We start from the raw sequence: 21044 nt of genomic DNA on the forward strand, positions 1-21044 counted from the left end.
TTGTTCCCATTTTGGGTTTTCCTGAATTATGTGTTTTTCAATAAAGTGAATGTGTATTGAGTGCCAGCTAAGTACAAGGCCTTGAAGTAACAGCATTATTCTGGGCAACTCTCAGGGTCCTAAAGATGGCTTGTTTAGCAAAAGACAGTAAGGTTGCCAAGGTGGTCTTCATTTTATATTTAGAATTTAGAGCTTCAGCTTTCTTACATTTCTGGGCTTAAAAATATAGAAAGTCCCTACATTTTTAACTAGATCCTTCCCTAACATATATTGCCAGACTTTGTGTTTATATCTACATCTGTATTCATAATCAACATTCTTATAGAAAGTGACATTGCGCTCAGTGTCTTCTTATGCTTTCTGTTGTAAGTCTATTTCTCAATGTTAAAGACAGCCCTGATAAAGAAATCATAGAAAGATTCATCGCCCTACTCTTCCTTAGAGATTACTGAGATTGTGCCTCCTTAATCTGGGAAAGGAGCTAGTCAGATGAAGAGACAAGTGGGAAATGCAGGAAAAATAGGGGCTTAAGTTGATTTGGGAGAATCACAGGACAAGGAATTTTTAAGTTCAGCGGAGCCATTCTTGAGAAATATCTCCCCCTATCCTTACATCCCCCTTACCTGGATGGAGTGAATCTAACCATGAAAGATAGATTACCTTAGAAGTATGTGGAACAGTGAGACAAATCATAGAAGTCATGTCTTAGAGGCAGATTGAAGGAATATTCAGACCACAAACAGTGCCTGAGTTCGGTGGGAATTTGTAAATCAAGAAAACAGGAGTATCAGCATAGCAAAGGAAGAAAGCAGATGATCATCTGGCTAAATTCTGTAGATAAAGCATGGATGTTTCTTGGTAACTTTACTTACTCCTGGCATGTTCTGAGGGTTTTTTAGTTTAATTTTTTATTAAGGTGTGATTGATATACTCTTATGAAGGTTTCACATGAAAAAGCAATGTGGTTACTACATTTACCCATATTATCAAGTCCTCATCCATACCCCAATGCAGTCACTGTCCATCAGTGCAGGAAGATGCCACAGATTCACTATGTGCCTTCGTTCTGAGGGTTTTTCTAAAGAAGTCAGAGCCTGAGGACATTGCCTCTCCTTGCCCCCTCTTCATTCTCTGATTCAGGCCTTTATTATCTTTCACCTAAATTTTTAAAAATTATAACCACAATATTATTATAGAACCTATAAAAATTAACAATGGTTCCTTAATATCATCCAATATCAAGTCAATATTTATACTTCTCCACTTGTCTCATAAATGTCTCACCAAGATTTTTCCTCTTGCTTTCTTTTTGGTCTCTTTGAATCCAGTCTCATTCCTCCTTCAATCTATGTTTCATTGAAGAGCTAGTTAAATCACACAGAAATAGCTCTGCCCATGTAAGTCTCCTCCTCAAAACAATTATCTTTTATCACACAGCCTTTCCTGGAATTCCACCTTCCCTCATATTCCAAATATACAAAAATAAAGAATAGTTGTATTTGTGTAAGGGATGTACTACTGAACATCTCTCATAATTAAAAACTCCCATAACTCAAATATAATCCTGATAGAGAATGGGATCATGTTTTGGTTACTGGCTAAAGTAGCACCACCATCTCCAAGGCCAACTTCAAGGTACAGAGTGTTGCTTGGTAATGGTATACAAAGTACACAATATCTTTGACCTTTAAATTCATAGAATTCTTAGAAAGTTTTTAATGAAGTTGAGGCTTTATGTTACTTTATATATTACCCATAAATTGATCATTTAATTAATATTTTTTAATTTAAAAGTTGCACAGTTCAATTTTGCATATAAAATAACTGACAATATTGCATCATTATTCACTAAGTATGTCTGGTGCTATATCTTTGCAGACAGGAATATCTTTCTTAACCCTTTCTGCCTAGAGAACTCCTATTAATTATCTAAGACCCATATAAAACATCACATCCTCCTTGAAACCTTCCCTTATCCTGTCTAGACAGAAATAATTAGTCCCTTTTCTTTTTCTAAAACACCTTGCTTATATTTCTGCTGCATCACTTATTATGGTATGACTTAAAAGCTACTCATATGTTTCTATCATTATAGTTAGTATGTTAGTAGTACTTAGTGGCTAAACCTTATTCATGTGTGTCTTCAGTAGGCTTAGCACAGTACTTATAGTGGATACTCGGAAAGTGTTTAGTTAATCTTGCAAGGTTATTGTAAAGATTAAATGAAATAATTTGTATCAATTGCCTAACACAGTGCCTAGTACTGGTGCTTAGTAAAGATTCCCTTCTTTTTCTCCTTTAGTGTACCCCTGTCTCATGTCTCTCAACTCCCTATATATTCTGTCCATGAAAAGAGACTAGAGCTTTCTTTTATTGCTCATATGTCTCTTCCTCAGTGTATTAACACTGTTTTGCACCTTTCATTTGTTTATTTTAGGTCACTGGCCCTATTCAGATCAGAAATTTCCCTAAGACAGCAGACAGTAGTAATATGACATCTCCACCATTCCTGGATGCCAACCCCATGGAAAACCCAGCACTGTTTAATGACATCAAGATTGAACCCCCAGAAGAACTTCTGGCTAATGATTTCAGCTTGCCTCAGGTGGAGCCAGTTGACCTCTCCTTTCACAAGCCCAAGGCTCCTCTCCAGCCTGCCAGCATGCTGCAAGCTCCAATACGTCCTCTCAAGCCACAGCCTGCTCCCCAGACCCTTGTAGTGTCCACTTCAACATCTGACACAGGCTCTTCAGCAAACATCCCTACCATTTTGACTCCAGGCTCTATCCTGGCTCCCTCTCAGGGCACTGGTGGCCAGCAGATCTTACATGTGATTCACACCATCCCCTCAGTCAATCTGCCAAATAAGATGGGTGGCCTGAAGACTATCCCAGTGGTGGTGCAGTCACTGCCCATGGTGTATACTACTTTGCCTGCAGATGGGGGCTCTTCAGCCATTACAGTCCCACTCATTGGAGGAGATGGCAAAAATGCTGGATCAGGTGAGCATCAAGGTGCCCCTTTTCTGGGCCTCACTTTTTCCATCTAAATTTTTTTTGTCATCCTATCTCGTACCTCTTTTCACACTCTCCGAGTATTCTTTCACACAGTCTCAAGAGTAATATTTCATAAGCACTATTTTATCATGTCTCTTCAATGATTAAGAATGTAAAATGACTCTTGTTTAGCTCATCTTCTCAAATTGGGATATGCATATCCTTGGGTGAAACCTCTAGATCATTTGATCTAAGTAATATAAACATTTTATATTTTAAAATACGATTTTATCAAAGATAAAAATATAAAATTTGAATAACCTTTTAAGATAAAACACACACTTCAAAAATAATTTTAAGGAGAATATATTTATTCTTCTATGCCATTAGGAATGCTTTGGTGGCAAACTTGAGAATATTTCTAACCCTACACACTTAGCCACCCTTAACTCCAGACTCTCTCTATACCATACCTTTCTTTTCCCTACCGGTAAAATAATCTTTGAAATATTGCCATCTTCCCTGTATTCCCCCTCATTTGACATCTATCACCCTCAACTTTACTTTTTTGCTTGCTTATATCACAAGTGTATGGGCATTCTTTACAAGTGAATTGTAGATTCCTCATGGACATCACTATCTTATTTCTCTTTGTGCGTCTCCAGAGAACCTGATAGATAGCAGATGTCTTGCAACAAATAATTTGATGAACAAACTTGAAAATTTGTCCAGGAAACACTATTTTCCCTATCTATATTTTAAAATAAGTTTAGAATTCAGAAAGGTATAAATTAAGTTGCCAGTATCCCCCAGCCACCCAGTTCCCCTCCTGCTGGTCTATAAACTTTAGTTTGTAATTGGGAAAGATCAAAGAAAATTATTTGCCCTCTGAATTGGTTCAAGATATTTAGTTTCACTACATCTGTAGAATTATAATAAATTTTGCATGTTGTACCTTAGGAAGGATGTTGGAAAGTTAGGGTACACTTAGAGGAGAGAGATTAGGATGGTGAGAAGATTCAAACGTATGTCAAATGAGGAGCTGATTAAATAGCATGAATTTGAAAAACCAAAGGGGAGCTATATGGTTAGAAATGACTAGGAACCAGACTTCAGCTCAGTGTAAATAAAACTAAGAGCTTTGTACCTTTGAAATTCAATGTATTGCAATCATTCCATCACTTAATATAGGAGACTGAGAAACAACATACTAAGCATCAAGTTGCTGAAACTCAGTATTCTTTTGAATAAAAATGCCATCATAGACTAGTAATTAACTGTGGTAATGACGTGTTCAATCTTGTTTTTGAGATCCCCTGAGGGTATTAATTAAAACAGTGTTCTTAACTTCCATTTAGGGAGAGAGAGCCAAACAAAAAGGAAATGGAAAAACAAAATTCCCTGTATGGAAATTTGATGATATCAATTTATCATCAGGCCTTTATATTCCCCCCATAATATCCATCAGTCCACTAGAACAGCTAAAAACATAATAAATTTTAAAACTGTTCAATGTAATTTCAAGCTGAGACCATTATCCCAGGGGTCTCCAAAATGGTATGGTTATATCTTAGGGGGTGGTGGGAGCACACAAACAACTGGAACTCAAAAAGAAAGTATCAAAATTCGATTTTATTTTCTCACCCTTTACATGTTATTTTTTGTTTATTTTTCATTAAGTACACAACATTTTAGAATTCTAGTGCATTTATTTCATGCACACACACATACAGAGAGACACATACATATGAGATGCATGCTTAAAATGTTTCAGTGAATGACACACAATCAATGTACAAAGGCAACTGCACTAATCAAAAACCCACCCAACTTTAGTGTCACCCTTAAGTTTCTTGTACACAGAAATTTTGGAGCATTCACTAGACCTAAGAGACCACTGACCACCTGACTGAGTTAAGTTAGGCATCACAAGCATCAGGAGGTGATATAATTAAGGGTTTTTCCCAACATTATTTGGAAGGGAAGGATGCTAACATATATCAAGCATCCACTAGGTAAGTACTAGATATGCGTTCCACTTCATTGACTCATTTCCATTTAGGAGCACAGAAGCCAAAGGAGATGTTTTCACCTCTGGGGTGAGCCTAGGCATTGATCTGAGGACAACCAGGGAACCATTCATAGGGTTCAATTCAACAAACACTCATTGAGCCAGACTTTTCAGTAGACCCTGTCCTGGAGTCTGGAGACAGAGTTGAATCATACTCAGACCCTACCCTAGAGCAACACACTATCATATCTTGCTATCCTAGAGAAGAAGCTCATTCTAGTGGCACCAGAATGTTTCTTATTGCCCTTCCCTCAAAGGAATTTCTGTTCCCTGCTATGCTAAAAATTGTAAATGTTCTTCTCTTCCCATCCACACAAACTCACTTCTTCCATCTTTGTATTTTATTTCTCTATCTTATTGTTATTTCTCATTGTGGGCTAAATTGGAAATCCTGAAAATGACTACTGAAGCACATATATTTGTAGCCCATGCTGTGCCTTTTCCTTGCTTTTAGTGAAAGTTGACCCTACCTCCATGTCTCCACTGGACATCCCAAGTGACAGTGAGGAGAGTGCAATTGAGAGTAGATCCTCAGCCTTACAGGGTATTCAGGGACGACATCAAGAGTGAGTACGTTTGTCTTTATTTCAGGTCTGTCTCTGTGTATATATATGTGTGTATCTGTGCTAGAAGTGGAATGGGTTCTCAGACATGATAGTAAGAATTTGAGGACAACAAAATATAGGTAGACTGCCTTCCCAGAAAAGGCATGAGTTTGTGTGCACACATGTCCATGTACATGCATGTTATGGCAGTGTTATGTCCTGATTGTAGATCATCAATTTTACCCTTGAAAAATCTGCAAGTTTCCTATGTACAGTTGCATGTTATTTCTCTCTGTAAGTTTAAAGCAGCCTTGTCTTCCAGTGCTGGAACTAATGATGTAGTTAGCTTGTGTTTTAGCAAGCATGTTGTATGAAAAACACAATTCTTTAAACACAGAATGAGACTTATTAGAGTGAAATACTCACATGGCATGGAAACAGAAATCACCCACTGAATTATTACCACCTCCTGGGACCAGCACTTACTGAGCAAAATGGCCTATTTGAGGGAATTGCCAGAATTATTTCAATTATTTCTTTGCTTGGGAGGCTAGTGTTCAATTTACATATATTAAATGCATGGATGAGATGTTCCCATTATATGTAAGTTAATTTATTTAGCTTAAACTTTAAAATCATTCTTTGACCCTATCTCTGTTTTTATGCTCAGACCAGCAGGAATGACCCAAATGCAGGGAGAAGAATCTCTTGACTTGAAGAGAAGACGGATTCACCAATGTGACTTTGCAGGATGCAGCAAAGTATACACCAAAAGTTCTCACCTGAAAGCCCACCGCAGAATCCATACAGGTGGGCTCACTTCCACCCCACCCCTAACATACATACAAACACACATAGAGTCTCTGAGAGATATGAAGAGAAGAAAGTCTTGACACACAGAAATTAAAGCAGGCTGTTGGAGCTCAGTACCATCCACCAACCTATAATATACCTTTTTTCACACCAGAAAACATAAGTAAAGCAGACCTGGTGGGGATTGTGCCAAACTGGATGGCACCTTCCCCATCTGAAGTAGAGCTGTCACTCAGCTCCAACTAAGTATTACCAAATCTCTCAGATTTGAAGAAAAGCAGAAAATCAAGATTTTTATGTGAAATGTCCTAGATTTTGAATGTTGGCATCTAATTAAAAAATTTTCATAGCACCATGGATTCAAAGAAACCTGCCTATGGGCCAAATATAGATTGTCAGTCATCACTTTTTACCCTCTGCTTTGGAGACTCCTCCTTGCCAATCATCAGCTGCTCAAAATTGAGACTTGGACACTCTGGAAAAAGGGGGCCCCCTTTCTTGTAAAAATGTATTATGTTACATTTGCTGTATTAGGATTTGTATGCAAGGATCCACAGTACTAGTTGCTGTGTCTTGAGGCTATGAACAGGTAACTGATTTCCAGACTGCATTGTCCCATCATTCCCATGACACTCTTCTTATTTACTGATGCTTTGTCTGCTTCTCCTCTATGTAGGATAGAGGCTAATCCTACTGAATATATATACAGTATGTGTGTTTTTGTATATACATACACACACACGCATACATATATATATATATACATTGTATATATACACACACACATATTTAAATATTTAAGCCCAAATTTACTGGAATCACATCTACCCTGCACCCAACCTTAACAATTATATCAGTATATAGCCAATTATGTTTTTCTACACCCCTACTGACTTACCCACTCCTCACTCTATTATTTTGAAGTAAATTCTAGATATATTATCTTAGTCATAAATACTTTAGAATGTATCTTTAAAAGACAAAGATGTTTAAAAATAAGTGCAATATTACTAGCACATAAAAATTCCTTAATATCAAATTTCCCCAGTTGTCTAATAAATATTTTTTTTAAAGTTTGTTCAAATCAGGATCTAAACAAGGTACATACACTGAATAACATAATCATTATGAGAAGGAGCCAGATGTGTAAAAAACTTGAGGGAAGAGTTTTCTTGAATAAGCAGAGTACAAAATCTGTGAGATGGGAATAAACTTGCCTTGTTCTGATAACTGACAGAGGTCCAGCATAGCTTGGGCATATTTAGTGCAGTGGTTGGTGGTGGAAGCATTGAGGTACAAGTGTGGGAGAGGACCACTTAAGAAGCTACTGTAGTGATTCATGCAAAAAAAATGATAAGAGCCTAGCTAGGGATGTTAGGAGTAGATTTAGAGAGAAAGAAGTATATTGATGTATATTGATGATTGAGGGGCCACTGAAACCTCAGATTTCTGTTTTGTGGATGGATGGAGGTGCCATTTACAGAGATAGTTTGCCAAGGTCACACAGTTAGTAAGTGGGAAAGTCCCTTGGACTTGGAATCAAAATTTAGTATGAAACCTAGGTATACTTTTCTCTTTTGATGGCATTCCACAGGGTTTTTTAATATAAGGAAGCTTCAGAAATGCTTACTTCATTGCCTTCCTAAGATTGGGGTTCATTGCAAGGGGTCCCAGAGAATATCTCTATTTCTGGTACATATTCTTTCAGCAGAGAGCTTTGAGACTCTTGCTTATCTGGATACCACCTCTAGCATGAAATGCAGCCATTCATCTCCTCTGAGCTTAAAAGCATACAAAACAGGAAATACAGGTACAAGAATTTCCATTAAACATACTGTCAAGCCCTAATTTTTTTTTTTTGAGGAGTGAGAAGTCTTTATTTAAGGAAAAAGGGGTATACAGTCAAAAAAGGGGAGTGTGGGCAACCCCAGAGAGGAGGTACCCTTAAGGATTTAGTCAAGCCCTAATTTTTGTAATGATATCACCCATTAATCCAGGCACAAAATTTATCTTTAACATTCTCTTATGCCCTCAGTTATTTGTTTCTAAACTTCTATTATTTCCTTCATCAAATAGCTCTTTTATTGAGGATGTAGACATACTGGCCAAGAGCATATATTGTGAAACTACCTGAATTTGACATCCCAATATACCACTCATTAGCTGAATGTTACTTTAACTTTCTTTTGCCTCAATGTTTTTATTGGGGAATAATAATAGTATAAAACACTTAGAATAGTATTTTACATATAGTAAACACTCAATAAATGTTAGCTATTGTTAATGTTCTTTCAATTCCACTCTTACTGACACCTCCTTAGGCTTTTTGTCTTGATTTATTCTCTTTTCCTCTGTTATAGCTTACAATTTAAAAATTCTGTATATTTCTGATATATAATTTGGTGATATGACATATGTATACATTGTGAAATATTCACCACAGTCAAGCTAAATAATATATCTATCACCTCATATAGTTACCCCTTTTTTTTAGTAGTGAGAATACCTAGGCTCCACCCTCTTAGCAAATTTCAAGTAAACAGTACAATATTGTTAACTATAGTCACATTGTTGTGTAACTATAGTCACATTAGATTTCCTGTAACTATTTATCTTGCAAAGCTGGGACTTTGTACCTCTTGACTAATATTTCTTCCTACACCCCAACCCCCAGCCCCTGGCAATCACCATTCTATACTCTACTTAAAGGAGTTTAACATTTTCCTATTACATATACTGCATGAGATCATGCAGTATTTGTCTTTTTGAATCTGTCTTATTTCACTTAGCATAAGTGTAAAAAGTGTAAAAAGATTCCCTTTTTCCACATCTTCTCCAGCACTTGCTATCTTTAGTGTTTCTGATACTAGCCATTCTAACAGATGTGAGCTGATATCTCTTTTTGATTTGCGTTTGCATTTCCTTGATGATTAGTGAAGTTGAGCATATATCTGTTAGTTTTCTCATATACCTGTTGACCTTTGCATGCCTTCTTTGGAGAAATATCTATTCAATTTCTTTGTCAATTTTTTAATTGGTTTGTTTTTGTTGTTTAGTTGTATGAATTCTTTTATTTTGTATATTAACCCCATATAAGATATGGGGTTTGCAAATATTTTCTCCCATTGCATAGGTCCTCTTTTCACTCTGTTGATTGTTTCTTTTGCTGTGCAGAAGTTTTTTGGTTTGATAGAATACCACTTTTCTATTTTTGCTTTTGTTTCCTGTACTTTTGGTGCCATATCCAAAAAATGGTTCCACAAACCAATGTTAAGAAGCTTTCCCCCTGTTTTCTTCTAGTAGTTTTATGGTTTCAGATTTTATGTTTAAGTCCATAATCAATTTTGTGTTGACTTTCATATATGATGTGAGATAGGTCCAATTTCATTCTTCTCCATGTAAATATCCACTTTTCCCAACACCATTCACTGAAGACTACCTGTTCCCCATTGTTTGTTATTTGCATATTACTCGTGATCAATTGACTGTAGATGTGTGCATTTATGTCTGAGCTTTATTTTATTCCATTGGTCTGTATGTGTGCTTTATGTCATTACTATACTGTTTTGATTACTGTAGCTTTGTAATATGGCTTGAAATTAGGAAGTGTGAGGCCTCCATCTTTGTTCTTTTTGCTCAAAATTGCTTTGCCTTTTCAGGGTTTGTGTGGTTCCATATAACTTTTAGGATTGTTTTCTCAATTTCTGTAAAGAATACCAATGGGATTTTGATAGGAATTGTATTGAATCTGTGGATCACTCTGGGTATTATGGATATTCTGACAATATTAATCTTTCCAATCCATGAACATGGAATATCTTTCCATTTATCTGTCACCTATAATTTTCTGTATCTGTGTTTTATAATATTCTGTGTACAAATCCCTCACCTAATTAAATTTACTCCTAAGTATTTTTTTCTTCTGTTGCTGTTGTGAGCAGGATTGTTTTCTTGATTTCCTTTTCACATACTTCATTGTTTATATATAGAAATGTGATTGATTTTTATATGTTGATTTTGTATATTGCAAGTTTACTGAATTATTTAATTAGTATTTAATAATTATTTAATTATTTAATCTAACAGATTTTTTTTGTTTATTCTTTAAGGCTTTCTATGTATGTGATCATGTCATCTCCAAATAGAGATAATTTTACTTCTTCCTTTCTGATTTGAATGTTATGTTGTAAAGAAATGGGAAGAGTCGGCATCCTTGCCTTATACTGGACTTAGGGAGAAGGCTTTCAGTTTTTCTCTATTTATTATGATGTTAGTTGTGGGTTTTTCATATTCAGCTTTTATTGTGTTGGGGTAAATTCCTTACATACCTGTTTTGTTAAGAGTTTTAATTATGAAAGGATGTTGAACTTTGTCAATGCTCTTATGCATCTATTAAGATGTTCATGTGGATTTTGTTAGCATGTTGTATCACATCAATTGATTTGATAATGTTGAACCATTCTTGCATTACACTAGTGGTAAAACCAACTTGGTCACAGTATATGATCCCTTTAATGTACTGTTTGTTTGGAGATTTTTGATTCTTAATTCAATTTCTTTATTTGTTATTGGTCTGTCCAGGCTTCCTATTTCTTATTTGACTCAGTTTTAGTAGGTTGTATGTTCCTTAAAATTTACCATTTCTTATAAGTTGTCTAGTTTGTTGGCATATAACTGTTCCTTTAATCCTTTTTATTTCTGAGGCATCCATTGTAGTGTCTCTTCTCTCACTTCTGATTTTATTTATTTGAATCTTCTATTGCATATACTCTTGATTCCTTCATCTGAATTGAATTATAAATACTTAATTTGTATACCTGATTGAATTATAATTAATTTGCATACATTCTTTATGGGGTAAGGTTACCCCAGTAGCCCATATTCATTGTAAACCATTTCACATACTATAGCTAGATCATTTCAATGTATGACTTTGATCAAGTCACTATGAGTTCAAAATTTTTCAGTGTACCCACTTTCTCTACCCATTGCCTGGCAATGGCATACCAAGAGAAAGAGTGCAGTGAGAGCTGTAGCAAGAAAAAGAGTATTTTATCATTGACATTGTTTATAGTTAGAAAATGGTGATAACAAGGGGCAAACTAACTTTTAGTCTATTTTATTATTGTTTTAAAATTACTTACAGTCAGTGTACCCACTTTGTGCCTATACCTGAGGCAGACTATTCTCACTGTTCTTTGTTATGTCATTACCCTTCATAATAGGGGCCACCTCATAGCACTCCTGTAAAGATACACCATGCTTCAAAATGGCTGATCTTTTGCATCACTGACTGTACTGCCTTATCAACCCAGTCCTGCAACTGACTAGGTTGTTTTTTGCCTTCTGTTCCACCTATCTAAAAACCTAAAACCATGCCTCTAGCTCAATGCCTTCATACTAACCCACAAATGATTATCTAGCATTGGAACTTATATCACATTTGACTATGTGATGTAGTTAATATGGATACACTTTATATTATGTAGTTAATTGTCATGTAGTTAATATGTATACTTTATATTATGAATTACTTTCCCTATGTATGTTTTGTTCTTCAACTTAGATGATATGTTAATAGAAGTCATGAGTTGTATCTTATGAAGTGCATTGGCACAAACAGGAGCTTGTTTGATTGTAAGGAAAGGTAACTTCTTTTGAAATAGAAAAATTGGTCTCCTTACTGAATTCCTGAACAGTGATCTATGTATTCTAGCAATGAGTTTCAATCGCCACAGGGTGTCACTTCTTTACAAGTAAAATTTTCTTTATTTGAGTATAAAGAAAATAGGAATTCTCAGGAACAATTCTTGAGAGATTTCAAGAAAACATACTAATGTGACAGTTGGGAAGTGTGGAGATGGGCTAGAAGTAAATAGGACAAAAAGTGAAAATCCCATTTACACATGCTCAGCACTGTCTGAAGTCTCATTCTCCTCCCCACTGTTCATAATTTTCTCTGTAGTCTTCCAGATGGTTTCTCTTTGTGTGATGTGTGTGTGTGTGTGTGTGTGTGTGTGTGTGTGTATGTATGTGTGACTGTGAGGGGTGCATAGGGGAGGAAGAGAGACACAGAGAGACAAAGAGACACAGAGGTTCAGAAAGCATAAATAGGATGTGTATGTGTGTGTGTGTGTCTGTAGCTATTCAATAACTTTCTCTTTTCATTTGATAACATTTCATTGGCCACCTTTTTGTCTCAATACATCCAATTCTGTCTCATTCTTAGCAGCTAATGCAGCAATTTCTGAATATTGAAATTATCGGTAATTAACATCTTTCATCCTCAAAATGGTTGCCTGGGTATGGTCCAAAACAGTAAGTCAGAGTGAATTCCATTCTGTTGCCCTTTATTTGAGAGGTGTATAGTTAATTACTAAACAGTTTGGAGGATTTTTAGGTGTTAAGCAGTAAACTGAAGAGTAGTATGTGCAAACCAGATTGCCACCAGAATTTAGAGCAGCATAAAATTAAATACTTTGGAAATTTTATGTGGAGGAAGTGGAGAAAGAGCCAGAGAAAAGGAGACCATTAGAATACCAATGTATTTTGTCTGCATTTTTGCTTGTTAATTATTATAAAACAATACATGCTCACATATAAAATGAAAAATAGAGAAACACATTAAGAAAACAAATATTACCCTAATCTTATGACCTAGACTTAACCATAGTTAATATTTAATTTTGCTCATATAGCTTCTTTCCTTCTGATTGAAAAAATTGATTATAACATACATCATCATGAATTTTAAAACATTCAAACAATACAGAAAGGTGAAAAATAAAAAGTCCTCTTTCATCATTCTCACCCTCACTTTCCAGATATTCACTCACTGTTAACTTTTCTCATAATTTACATTTAAGTGCATTGATTTACCTTTATTCTGAGTGTATAAGTATGTGGTGTATGATATATATACAATAATGGGGTCATACTGTGTTAATGTTTCTTATACTACTTTTTTTCATTTAGCTTTCTATCTGGAACATACATATTCCATATATAACCCAGATGCAAGCAAGGCATACTGAGCATAGAGCTATTTCAGAAAGTTGGACTTGACTCTTCTCACCCTTACCTTACATAGAAGAAGACCTATAGCCTTAGCTGATGGCCCATTCTAGTGAATCATACATTCTTTCTGTGTGTATTTTACACTGTTTGTTTGGGAGGATATGGTTACTGCAGTGTGGTACACTGGATGGTGTCAAAGACCTGGGTTTAGATCCCAGTTTTAGCATTTACTAGCTGTGTTAAAAAAAGAAAATATTTCAAACAAACCTGTAAAGTATTTTTATCCCCTTTTAGAGATGAGAAAACAGACTCAGCCAAGGAGAAATAACTTATTTCAGATCACACAGATAGTATGTAGTAGAGCCAGGATTCAATCAAAGGCCTATTTGAACCAGAGCCTATGTGCTTTTCACTTCTCCATCTGGACTTCTCTTTAGTACTTCTGTAAAGTTTAATGAAAGCATATCTTCAAAGTGATTGCCTCACCTTTTGACTGAAGGCTTGAAAAAAGGTTATGTACTCTGTTATCTTTCCAGTGTCTCTTCTCTGACCCCCCTTTGTTTTCTCATATTCCCTTTTTTAGGAGAGAAGCCTTATAAATGTACCTGGGATGGCTGCTCCTGGAAATTTGCTCGCTCAGATGAGCTCACCCGTCATTTCCGTAAGCACACAGGCATCAAACCCTTCAGGTGCACAGACTGCAACCGTAGCTTTTCTCGCTCTGACCACCTGTCCCTGCACCGCCGACGCCATGACACCATGTGAGAAACACAAACTGCACTAGAAGATATGTACTGGTCTCTTTCTGTATGTGTTGAGGACATGACCATCTTTTCCTCTTTCACTTCAGCTTGCTTCTGAAATGGGCTTGGAGGAGCACACTGAGCCAGGTTGATGAGACTGTAGGAAAATATAGCTAGTTTTCCATGGGAACTCCTCATATTTCACCCTCACCTCTCCATTGGACAGTCCCCAATTTTTTCAACCTCCCCATGGGTTGAATTTCAGTGTGGCACCCATGGTTGCCCCCCCCACCCTCCCACACCCATCCCTGCTCTGAGATAGGACATTTTTCCTACAGTAACAACACAGGAATCAAACTCAAGGCTGTGAACAAACACACGCTGCTTTTTCCCTATTTTTTCTCTTGTTTTCCAGAATTCGTGTCCATATTTTTTAAATAAGTACTGAAAAGTGGTTGGTAGTCTTCTAAAAATGACTTTTTTTCAAGTTCTTAGAAGAAGGCATAACAATGTTCTTGGTTAGTAAGAGTTACGAGGATTTGGGTCCTGAGTATAGGGCACATTCTCAGTGATTTTAGCTGAGTCCTATATGAAACTCAAAGATTTTGTAAATCCAAACCTATTTGTTCTTACAGTTGGTTTTCAGATGGTGCTGGTGCTTCTGCTTCCTAAATACTTCAAAGAGAATGAAGGAAATCTCCTCTTCCTCTTCTTCCTCCTCCTTCTTCAGATGAAAGATCTTTCTGCACAATTACATACTTTATTAGGTTAAATTTGGACAAATATTCACAGAACACATTGACATGCCAGTAGGGAGAAAAGTGTTCCAGGAGAGTATGTTAGACAGTGATAGAAACAAGCAGAACCAGGATGATCCTGAAAACAAGTAGAGGGGGACTTTGATTTGGCTAGGATATCAAAAGTGCTGTAATAAAACCTCACTCAAATGGCAGCCTGTTGAGGAAGTGTCTTTAAGGGGTTACAATGTACTACTTATTTTTTTGCTTACATAAAGCAACTGTTAGGAGCAAATTGCATGATAACAAATTACACACTGGGGACATATTATGCAGAGGTGAGGGGTTTGAAGAAAAAAAAATTTATTTCTTGGCATTATTAGCATGTATTCCTTGTTTCAAATGGAATATAAGAAGCATTTAATGAGAAATGACACACACACACACACAAAATTTTATTTTCTGCAACTGCTGTGAACACCTAAGCCATTTCCTTTAGCCATTAGAGAAAAACTGCATAACATACACATTTGGTTACCCAAACTGTTTCATCATAGTTTCATAACAGAGGAACATAAAATCGTCTGTTCTAGGCCCTGGACATCAGATCTACCTCCACATGGCATATTTTACTCTGAAGGGTTGGAGAGTGGGCTTTGAATCACTTGGTTTTGAATTCAGCCTCCATCCTAAAGGTTGTCTTCATATTGAGTTCCTTTTCTTTGGCAAATATTCAACCATTCCCTCCATGAATGCTTTACGTTACTACCTCCAAAGGCTGTCCATTCTGACTAAATCATAGAACTCTAGCACTGAAAAGGTATCCTATTAACCATTTAGTCTTACCAATCATTCATATTTTAAAGATGAGACAAATGTGAGTCAGATTCTTTCCCCAGATGGTTCCTTAAGGCATTATAGACCATACCTATTCTCCCAGGGATCACATTAAAACACACTAAAGAAAAGTTTACATCATTGGCTGTAGTATTTGTCCAATTTTATATATATGTTATGCTTTAGCAAACTAGACTACTCACAAATCATTTATGGTTGATTAAATATTAAGTATAATGTACTTGTGGTCATTGACATATAACATTAGGCACACAAGTTTTCTTTCTAACACTGTATATTATCTCAGATTTGATTTACCTCATTTAAACTTACAGTGTCTTTCCAGACCGTAAACCTTCATAAATTCAAGGACTGTATTTTTCAAAATGACATGTCGACTTTTACTATTATCATTGTTATTTTGATAGAGGCTTCTCCCTGACTTTTGGTGTACAAGTTCCACACCATAGACTAATTGCTAAAGCACTAGGAAATATCAAGGACCAGTGTGTTAAAGGGGATTTTTATGTAGCTATAAGATTTTTAAAGGTGAATTGCCATCATACATAGATTTAAACTTGTCACTGAATAGTTAATATGGTATTTCACAGTACAGTTCAAGGGCTTATTCATTTTCCCCAGAGTTTGGATCTTGGGACTCCTTTTCCAGAGTTCATAACTGACGTGTGCCACTCAGGCCTCAGGATCTTTTGCATTAGAGCATATCTATTTATAAATAAAGGCTATCAAATATACTGTTGTACTACTAGGTTGATCAAATTAGGATTCCAAATATTGGTATCACTGACATCCCAAGCCTGTATTCAAAATTTTTCATGCAAAATAATGAGGGATTTGTTAATGCTTTATTCATTGTCCATAGTCAAGAAACAGTTCTAATACTGTTCTTCATGCCCTCTCCCCTCCAAATAACAATAAAATCCTTCCAGTTATTTACATATATTTTAAGAAGTATGTCAAAATTTGTAGTATTTTGTAGAGTACAGAGATTCACATACAGTACAATACAGTATTGCACCAATGCATATAAAACTTTTCTAGATAGACAATGATATTGAAAGGAATTGTCACTCTTAGGTAGCATTTGAGATTAATTGAATTTGCTGTGCTTACACTAGCAAAAATCTGTTCATCATTATGTGAACAGTTGCCTAGTGGATGGTAAATGGCCTTGTTCAATAGGGTTAGATAATATCCTGGGATTTGTTGCAATGGAATTCCTCCGTCTGTACATGATTGACAGTTGAACATAACAATTGATAATTATGATTAGAAATTTCAGGTAAAACTTTGTAGACTGGGAAGTGGCTGGGTAAATTAGGTTGAGTGAATTATGGGCAAGACAGACAATTTGTGAGAATAACTTATTTTTAAATAATTTTTTAAAATTTCAGAACAGTTTTAGATTTACAGAAAAATTGTGACAATAGTACAGTTTCCATATCCCGCATCCAGTTTTCCCTTTTATTAACATCTTTCATTTGTATGGTACATTTGTTACAATTAATGAAGTAATACTGATGCATTATTAACTGAAGTCCAAACTTTATTCAGATTTCCTTAGTTTTTACATAATATCCATTTTCCAGTATCCCATTCAAGATACCACATCACATTTAGTACTCATATGTCCTTAGGCTTCTCTTGGTTGTGACAGTTTCTCAGATTTTTCTTGTTTCCCATAAACTTGTCAGTTTTGAGTGGTTTATTCCTCAATCGAGATTTGTTTTACCTGTATCTCATGATTAATCTGAGATTATGGGTTTTGGGGAGGAAGACTATAGAGGTGAACTGCAATTTTCATCACATCATATTAACATAACTTATGTTCTTGATGTTAAACTTATCACCTGGCTGAGATAGCATTTGTCAAGTTTCTCCTCAGTACTCTACCCCTCTCCCTGCTTTATGCCATACTCTTTGGAAGGAAGTCACTATGTGCAGCCCACACTTAAGGAGTGGTGAGCTATATATCGCATCCTTGAGGATGAGTATCTACATAAGTTATTTTGAATTCTTGTGCATGAGAGATTTGTTTCTTCTCCCTCATTTATTTATTTGTGTAATCATTTACTTGTATCAGTAGAGACTCATGGATATTTATCTTATACTTCAGGTTGTAATGCAACACAATGTTATTTCATTGTTCAAATTATTCCAGCCTTGGCTATTGGACACTATTTTGGGTTAACTTTTAAGTCCTTCTGACACACCCTCATCATTTTTTTTAACACATCCTTATTTTCTGGCACTATGAGATGTTCCAGGCTCATCTTGTATATATTTTTGGCTGACTCCTATAATCAACCATTTCTTAAAGAATTCCATTTTGTTTTCATGGAGAATTATATTGGAAACCAAGATCTAGATTTTAGGTATGCTTGTTGCTACTGCGGTACTTTAGGCCATCTCAGCTGACAGAGCAAGATACACTAACCCATGTATATACACACATCTACAAATATCTAAAAATATTTCTATATATAGTCTTCCATGTTATTTTTAAGCTAAACATGAGTTCATACTGATGTCTCCAACTTCAGTCCATTACCGCACACATCATTATAGACTTTTCACTTTGCTTATCTGTAACCTCTCATTCCAGCAGTGAGAAACCTGGCTCCCACACCCTGTCATCTATTTACTGAATTGTTCAGTTCTAGTGCACATGTATAGCAGTATCTGAATTGTTAACCTGCACACTTGAGAGAAACAACAGTGCATGGTAATAACATTTTTAGAACTCCAACAGTTCTTTGAAATAAAGTAATTGGCAAAATCTGGGAATTAGGGATTTCAGCTATCTGAGTTCTGGGAACTTGGGGTCTATTGTGCCCTAAAAAATTTTTATCAAGAACCAAGCCATTGGGAATTGACTTAACCCTGAATAAACTAAGGCAAATTATTTATCCTCCTCACTGTACTAATACATACATAGAGATAAACAGAAGAAAGTGAGTATGCCCAGCTGAAACACTTAGCACTTTCTTTTCTCACTGGTAAATATGGCTCTCTGATAATAAGAGTGCTACCCCAAATTACCTCTCTTCCATATATTCCTGTCTCTCACTTGGTTGACCTTAGGCAAATCACATCACCTCTCTGTGCCTCAGATAACACATCTGTAAAATGGGGATCTAAATGTCTACTTCACAGGACTCTTGTGAGGATTCTCATTAATGAATGTTGGCAAAAATGATGGGAGATCCTTAAATGAGCAACAAAGTATTATGATCACCACTATGATGATAATTACAGTACCCTAAATTTACCCTAGGAAAAAAAGAGAGGATTAGGCATTCCAGATAATAAAGAGCTGACTTTGAGTCAGTAACAAAAGTAATTGAAAAATAGTCACTGGAAGCACTATTATTTCTTCTCTTCCTGCCCCTACATTCTCTTCAATATTAACCATAAGATTCTCTTCGGTTTCCAGACTCAAAGCATATTAGGGCCTAAAGGAATATGCAGGCAAAATTCATTGCTTCAAAAGCTGAATTCTTCCTCTTTCCTTACTCTGCCTAGACCAAATTACACATCACCCTCTCAGAAGCACAAAGGCAATTTTCCGGAGCCATTCAAACTTTGGCTAGTTCAAATTTACTGGTTACATTTTTCTCTTTCCCCATTTACTGTGCTCTGAGCAGTTAATGTTGGAAAGAAGTGGGGTGAGGTGGATGGGATGGGAGTGGGATGGAAGAGGATAGGATTTATACCAGTGGCAGTATATATCTTTAATTTGATTTCTTTGATTTCAAACACTGGTTTCATCTTATATTTCCTTCTCTGGTGGTGGGTAGAAATCAGGGAGAGAGGGACTAATTTTTTAACTGATAAGCTTTCCTTCCCCTCCAGTAGAAGTTTCCCAGGGTCAGTACAAGTAGTTGTGTTGGATATTACTTTATAATTATGTTGAATGCAGTTCTGTTTTCATTTTATTCCATAATAAAAGGAAGAGAATCCTTAGTGATGCCCTTCCCTGTTTTTTGACAGGAGGTCACACTGAGAGAAACTGACTCTGTGTATGTGGGGAAAGGAGCCTGCAGTGAAGGAATTGACTAGTTGTCATTGCTAGTTTGTTTAAAGAAATTATAGAATTAAGCTTTAGTCTCTATAATACTTATGTTTGTGCCTCATTATTTCAGTGCTTTAGAGCAGCACTCTGTTTTTCCTCAGTAGTAGTTCTTGTTCCAGAGACATGACTTTGAGGCTAAGATCATGAGCAATTTCTTACATACAAGTCCTTTAATCACCTGGAGATACTCAAGAGTATCCTCAGCATGGCCACGTACAGTTTATTCTGTTCTAGCCTGATGGGGCTCTCCCTGTGTGGCATCCAGGCAAGGTGTGTGCTTGGTGTTATGTTTGATTACTGTACATTTTTATTAATAAAAATATTTTAAACTTTAGAAAACATGGCTATTACCTTGACTGTCACCATTTTACATTTCTTCAACATGGCATGGCATGGCATGGCATAAATTTATCATTTTCTTTCCATTTTCTGGGTAAAGCTGTGACAAAAATACTGTATAGTAGTACGAGATAAGAAAGGAAACTGAGCTTTCTTAAGCACAATAATTTCTGTGTTTAAATGTGTGAGGAACTCCCCATTCTTGGGAATCTATTCAGCCATGTTCCTGAATGGAAGATTTTGTGCTCTTTTTGTATGTTTCCTACAAATAATCCCACAGGAGTTTGTGGGATAGATTCAGTTGGCTAGGTTTCCCTGCCCATCCCTGCTCTCCTCACCATTTTGTTTGTTTGTTTATTTCCTAATAAAAAATATGGGAGAGTAGGGTATTTGGAGAGCTTTAAAATAAAAAATTGCCTTAGTGTAACTACCAGCCTTGGGTGGAGATGTGAGAAGCTGCCTTATCTGAGGAATCTGTTTTGGGAAGCTTTGTCTTTCAGAAAGACTTTGAGAAAAAAAGTATAAAGAAGGAAATCCTGTGAGAAAGATTGAGATCAAAATCTGAAAAGACACAGTGACTGTCCTAGGGTTGCCAGAAAGGAATTTTCACTACAAATGATATAAATTAATTTCAGAGTGTATAGGTTTTCCAGTAATATTTCTTTACTCATTTGTTTATTCTAAGAGTCATTGTCATCTCTGTGGGTTAAAATTATCATCAATTAAATGCTACAAATATTGACTAAAAAGCTAAAAATAATCCAAGATCTTTACTGGTTGCTATGGAAATAAATAAAACACAGCCGCTTTCAATAAATTCATTCCCTAGTGGGTGATACCAGCATCCAAA

General features: G+C 36.0%; 1 protein-coding gene across 5 annotated transcripts in view; it reads left to right on the forward strand.

The window, feature by feature from the left end:
• The window catches only part of KLF8 (KLF transcription factor 8), a 415506-nt gene that overhangs the window by 316909 nt on the left and 77553 nt on the right, over positions 1-21044 (forward strand). For 4 of the 5 annotated variants that reach the window (XM_073228097.1, XM_073228095.1, XM_073228098.1 and 1 more), the window contains 4 exons: positions 2438-3002; positions 5522-5633; positions 6283-6422; positions 14026-20194. In XM_073228097.1, the coding sequence (XP_073084198.1) occupies positions 2492-3002; positions 5522-5633; positions 6283-6422; positions 14026-14207 (945 nt within the window). In that variant the 5' untranslated portion in view covers positions 2438-2491 and the 3' untranslated portion in view covers positions 14208-20194. Of the gene's footprint in view, positions 1-2437; positions 3003-5521; positions 5634-6282; positions 6423-14025; positions 20195-21044 lie in introns of those variants that run through there. The other variant, XM_073228094.1, reaches the window with a different exon arrangement.

Source organism: Manis javanica, chromosome X, assembly GCF_040802235.1.
Source record: "Manis javanica isolate MJ-LG chromosome X, MJ_LKY, whole genome shotgun sequence".
Lineage (NCBI taxonomy): Eukaryota > Metazoa > Chordata > Mammalia > Pholidota > Manidae > Manis > Manis javanica.